The 6,000-nt window shown below is 42.2% G+C and overlaps 1 protein-coding gene across 1 annotated transcript in view; it reads left to right on the top strand.

Moving 5' to 3' along the window:
• The first annotated feature begins 422 nt into the window (after nt 1-422).
• The window catches only part of SEC62 (SEC62 homolog, preprotein translocation factor), a 29,078-nt gene continuing 23,500 nt past the window's right edge, over nt 423-6,000 (top strand). The window contains exon 1 of the mRNA XM_007972134.3: nt 423-668. Coding sequence (XP_007970325.2) covers nt 633-668 — 36 coding nt within the window. The 5' untranslated portion in view covers nt 423-632. The remainder of the gene's footprint in view (nt 669-6,000) is intronic.

Below are 6,000 nucleotides of genomic sequence, written 5' to 3'. Positions count from 1 at the left end.
AATGGAGACTCCAGCTTGTTTTAAACGAGCTGTATTACCCCGCATAGTGCAGGGGAAAAGATAATTGGCTCAGGTCTTGGCTCTGCCATCTACCACCTGTGGAGCCTTAGACAAGTCAGTTCATATTTCTGCCACTCAACGGTCTCGGTCGTGTCATCTTTTACCTGGAATGTCATGAAATATACAGTACACTGCAAGAACTGCCTCAGGTAAAGACTTCTAGGATTCGGTAAGTCTCAGTCGATCCCTCTGAGAAAGGCCGCACCCTAAACGCACAGACTCTGACTCTGAGGGGGTGGGGTCGGGGAATCTGTATTTTAATAGCTTCTCAGGTGATTCAGATGCTCAGTCAGGTTTGAGAAACCAGGTCTCTTCCCAGCCCTCCTGTTCTCTGATCCACTTCTCTGCTTCCCCCAGGTCCTAACGATTCTCCAGTTCCCGCACAACAGGAGCGGAGGGAAGAGTGCAGAGAAGGTACAGCCAAAGACCGCAGGCCCAGCCGGCCGGCCGACCTCCTCATTCCCCGGGCACCAGCCGGCGGGTTACATAACGGGCCTCGGGGCGCGCTCTCGCGAGGTTTCCACCGCCCCCTCCTCGTTCCACGTCAGAGGGAACCGGGCGGAGCGGCCAACATGGCGGAACGCAGGAGACACAAGAAGCGGATCCAGGTAGCAAAGCGGAGCTCTGGGCAGGGGGCTTCAGCACGATGGAAAGTGGAAGGAACGTGGAAAGCCCCCTAAAAGGGCGAGCGAAAGCAAGGGCGAGGTGGGGTGGGGTGGAGTTCCGCTGCGAGGCAGCTGGCTGCAGGCTGCGTCGTTGTGAGGGGCCTGGGGCGGGGGGGGGGGCGGTGTTGGCGACGGCGGAGACAGAGACAGAGGTGGTGGTGGAGCAGCAGGGTAAGGAGGGAGGCGCCGCGCTCGGAATCCGGCTGCGGGGGCGCGGCTGTGGGCTCGGAGTTCCTGTGGTCGCGCCGTCCCGGGCCTGACCTGGGAGGTCAGCCTCGTCCGGGGCGCAGACGTTGACCCTTCCCGGGGCTCCTCCCCTCCCTTCACCCCATCCTCTGGCCTTAGCTGTCCTGAAATTAAGGCCACGGTAATTGGGGTAGCAGGAGGCGGCGGACTGACCTAAAGCAGCTGGTCCTTTGTGCGCATAGATCGTAAGGGAGAATGATCTGGACTTGGTCAGCTGCCTCGGGGCCTAGGCAGCGATCTGCTCATCCAGATGTTAAGTTGCGTTGCCCTTCTTTCCCCTCAATATTCTTAACTTAATAGTCCACTTGAAGCTTGCCGGCTTTTTTCCAGGCGACATGGTGTAAACAACCACAACCTCGTTCGTGCTGCAACGAGCTGGTGGCGCCCAGAAACCCTTCACATGCCAGTGTGTCATCCTCGTAGTAACCTACATAACATCCCTGCCTCACTCCACATGCATGTCATTTGTGCATTTCTTCCTTGCGATTTTCCCTGGTTCTTGTTCTTTGCCAAGAGGATTAATTATGTAGAACATCTTGGACTCAGGATATTTATTAGTCGTCTCATCAGCTGATGTGCTGAGAAACCTTCATAAGGCCTCATAAATTGATCACATGTAGTAAATTGTTACTATAATCATAAATTGTTACACTCATCATTGCCTTTCTGTTCCTTACTATTTCATTGCTTAGAATGATTTTTTCTTTCTTCCATTTTATCCTGTCTTTTTTTTTTTTTTTCAAGTTTATCGATTTATTGGCCTACACTACAGGTGTTTTGAGCTATACAAGTTAAAATTCTTCTGGAAACTTTTTAAATGCTGTGAAAAAGACACACGTGATCAATAAATTTGGAATTTTGGAATTTGGCAGAAATAAAGTAGTTCTGAACAGGGTACGGAAGGGAATTAGAAAGAGGCAGATTTCAAGTTCAGACAGATCAGACTAGGTCTTAAGATCAGTAGAAGTTTCTAATTATACTGTTCTTAATCTTTCAAGAGTTAGTGTTATTCCTCTGACGTGGGCATACAATATTTTATTAGATTGTGTATTGAAATTGTCTGTCAGATTTGTACTTACAGAACTACTTAGATTTACACTTGACAGTACAATTTTATGCCCTTCAATACACATTGTTTTACAATTCCAGTTGCTTTTTAATATTGTTGTAAGGGTTATATAATTCACCTTTTGAATAGCTGCTCTTATTTTAGTTGTGATCTTATATTAAACAGAGGCTGTGGAGTATTGTGACAGTGGCAGAGAGCTCAAACTTGAGCCAGACTGCCTGTTTGTACCCCAGCTCCACCAATTATTGGCTGAGTAACTTTGAGCAAGTTAATTTTTACCTCACTTTCTGCATGTGTAAGAAGGGATATTTACCTCAAAAAAAAAAAAAAAAAGAAAAACTTTAAGGTTGCTGTGAAAATAATAGGTGAGTCAACTTATTTATTAAAAGTTATTAAAAGTATTCGGCACATAACCCCTTCCTTCTATTCTACTCCTTACCCAGGATGAAGGATTTAGATTGGATTGTTATTTTGTTTTTTGGTAAGTACTCTTTGATATACTGAAGAAAGATTAGCAACCCCCATTCAGTAAATAAACTGTTAGGTTGGGAGTTATGTAGAGTATAGCTATTTACTTTGTATTATTTGAGGATTAGTTATTAAAAACCTACTTGGCATACACAAAATTAAGTGACATTTATTTTTCTGTCCTTGAAATTTTCTACATGGCTGTGTAAAATGTTTGTGAGAGATCTTAGAGTACTGCTTTTATGCAGCCTAACACACTTGTCAAAATATACTAGCCTAGAAAATACCTCAGTTTTATCATTCCAGATAATCAGAAGCTCTGTAATCACTTGTGATAAAAAGATCAAATGTAATGAAAAGTTTAGAGTTTAACTTACAAAAAAGATCCTGTTGTGGAATTTTTAGGCAAAAAAGTCTATAATACCAGCTGAGTTTCTGTCATTTGTTGCTTGGCGTTTTATGTTCAGAAAGATGTTTACGTTTAGTGATTCAGTGATCTTTAATTGTAGTTTGCACATTGGGGAGAAATGTTTGATACAAACAGATAAGTTCAGGGTTAAAAAAAAAAAGTAGCTAATTTGCTTTTTCTGTGTAATTCAGTGTAATTTCAGAGTCTCGTGTCCCACTGAAGTTTCTAGCAAGAGGACTGTTGTCACATTTCCTTCTTGGACTCACATTACTGGTCACTGAAAACCAGAAGTGAGCTACATGTACTCATACAGTAACTACATATAGATGAACAATGTGCTGCTGCATACCAGTAGTTGATTTACAATCCTGGTATCAAGAAATTTTAGAGTTTAAAAGGATCTAGTAGGATTTGTTGGGAAGCCTTTTTCATGAATTCAGTCTTACATGAAAGCAGAGTGGTGATCCTACAGCTTACTGATCTTACCCAACACCCTCGTTTTTCAGATGAACTGAGGTCCAGTGAGGTTTTGTGACTTAATCCAGGATCATCAATCAAGATAGTAAAACCAGATTTAGACCAGGTCTTCTGATTCCCAACTGAATACTCTTTCCATGTCACAATAGATAAAAAATAAGTTGCTCTGAAATACTTTAATCCTGACTTCTTTATTATTGAACTGTACAACGTAAAGACTTAACATGACTTGTCCTTGCTAAAGAGAATCGTCCCATTCAGTATTCTGCTTATATGTAAAATATCCAGTTGAGTTTTGAGACATAAATGGCTAATTCTTAGAACTTTTATAACCCTCCATTAGTTATTTTTGTTGCACCCATCTATCTTCCTGGCAAGCAATAAAACCTTGACATATTATGGGCTTATGTGCTTAATTTCAGGACAGGGAAGAAAAGAGAAAATTTAGGACTATTATAGCCAGCTATACAGGTCTGATGTCTGACTCCGAATATTCTGAAGAGAAGGAACTCAGGAAGCCAATCCTAAATCAGAAAACTCCCCCCAAAGACTTAATGGAGTGTTTTGCAGTTTAGCAAACCCATTGCTAAGGAAAGAATACAATAGAAGGGAGTTGGAGCTATTACAGAAGGGTACTGCTGTTGTCTAGATACTCTTGTACAGCTTTATTTGTATAGCACACTGTGTTACTAATGATTAAGGTCCCCTCCAGCTTTCAGATTTTATTGTTAAACTACTATTTGCATTTTTCACAAATATTTTATGCTGCTTGAACCAAGCCTTTTTCTTTTTTGCTCAGTTTGTGGTTGACAGATCAGCTAAGCTAATTTTTTTTTTGAGATGGAATCTCACTATGTTGCCCAGGCTGGAGTGCAGTGGCCGGATCTCGGCTCACTGCAAGCTCCGCCTCCTGGGTTTACGCCATTCTCCTGCCTCAGCCTCCCGAGTTGCTGGGACTACAGGCGCCCGCCACCTCGCCTGGCTAGTTTTTTTGTATTTTTTTAGTAGAGACGGGGTTTACCGTGTTCACCAGGATGGTCTCGATCTCCTGACCTCGTGATCCACCCGTCTCGGCTTCCCAAAGTGCTGGGATTACAGGCTTGAGCCACCGCGCCTGGCCTGGGTGTAGTAACTTTTAAAAGTTCCTCTGTATCACAAATTCTGTAAGATTGATGCCCGTGGCATATTTACTCTTGATCTATTATTTTTTTCTCAAAAAGGTTAAATATTGACTAAAATAACTTAGAAATGGCAAACTCTATTTTATCATAGTATTTTAGTGTTGCTGTATTTTAAAGTAAAACATAGTATTTATTAAAGAATTTTATAAGAGTGTTCTAACCAAACTTCCAATTTAAATAATTTTGGATTTTAAGTTACAACACCTAATGTATTGGTATTGGGTGCAAAGAAGGGAAAAGCAGTCCAGCCTAAATTTATTGACTCTTAGCTTCCTCATTTTAAGACAGTTGTGTTCATTCATTGAACTAAGAAGTTCTCTCCATTCATTTGAAGATTGATGGGTTGGTTTCTCTTTATTAGCGGGTGCTACCATTCCCAAAAGGCCTTCACTTTGTTAGAAGCCTTCTAGGAAAGTTACAAAAATATTCTGTTTACATCAAAAGAAAAAGAGGGGAGGTACTGTGGTCCAACGTATAGACAGAAAGAAGGTAAAACTTTTGTACTCCCTTATGCTATATCAGGAGAACAGTGAAAGTGAAGACTCCATGCATGTTGGATGTGGTGGCTTGTGCTTGTAATCTCAACTATCTGTTCATGTTCTCATGGTACTCTTTTATCTTTTCTTTTCTTTTCTTTCTTTTTTTTTTTTTTTTTTTTAAAGAGACAAGGTCTCACTCTGGTACCCAGGCTGAAATGCAGTGATGGCATCATAGCTCACTAGAGACTCAAACTCCTGGGCTCAATGATCCTCTGGCTGCAGCCTCCCAACTAGCTGGGGCTACAGGTGTGCACCACCTCACCTAGCTAATTTTTTTAAAGTTTTTGTAGAGATGGAGTATCACTTTGTTACCCAGGCTGGTCTTTTTTTTTTTTTTTTTTTTTTTTTTTTTTTTTTTTTTTTGAAACAGAGTCTGGCTCTGTCGCCCAGGCTGGAGTGCAGTGGCCGGATCTCGGCTCACTGCAAGCTCCGCCTCCCAGGTTTACGCCATTCTCCTGCCTCAGCCTCCCCAGTAGCTGGGACTACAGGCACCCGCCAGGCTGGTCTTAAACTCCTGGTCTCAGGCAGCCCACCTCGGCTTCCCAAAGTGGTGGGGATTACAGGGATGAGCCGCTGAGCCCTGCCTCTCATGGTACTCTTCTACAGCAATTGGTCTTTCTGGCTTCAAAGCCCAAGCAATGGCACAAACTATATTGTTGCATTGAAGGCAGTCTACAATATGGATAAGTTGTTATAAGTTAATAAATTGCAATACTTTAAGAAAGTATCAATAAACAAGTTAATTCTGTGTCTAGCTGGGAGAGATTATCTAAGTCCGTGTTTTCTCTTCCTTTCATTGCCACTTGGTAGTGCCTTTACAAAGGACAGGATGCAGTTTTGGAAGAGTTTGGTGAACTTGAAATTAATTGTTAAAATGAGATTTTTA

This window comes from Chlorocebus sabaeus, chromosome 15 (assembly GCF_047675955.1).
Source record: "Chlorocebus sabaeus isolate Y175 chromosome 15, mChlSab1.0.hap1, whole genome shotgun sequence".
NCBI classification, from domain to species: domain Eukaryota; kingdom Metazoa; phylum Chordata; class Mammalia; order Primates; family Cercopithecidae; genus Chlorocebus; species Chlorocebus sabaeus.
Note: the sequence above shows the minus strand (reverse complement) of the source record. Positions and strands in the feature narration are given on the sequence as shown.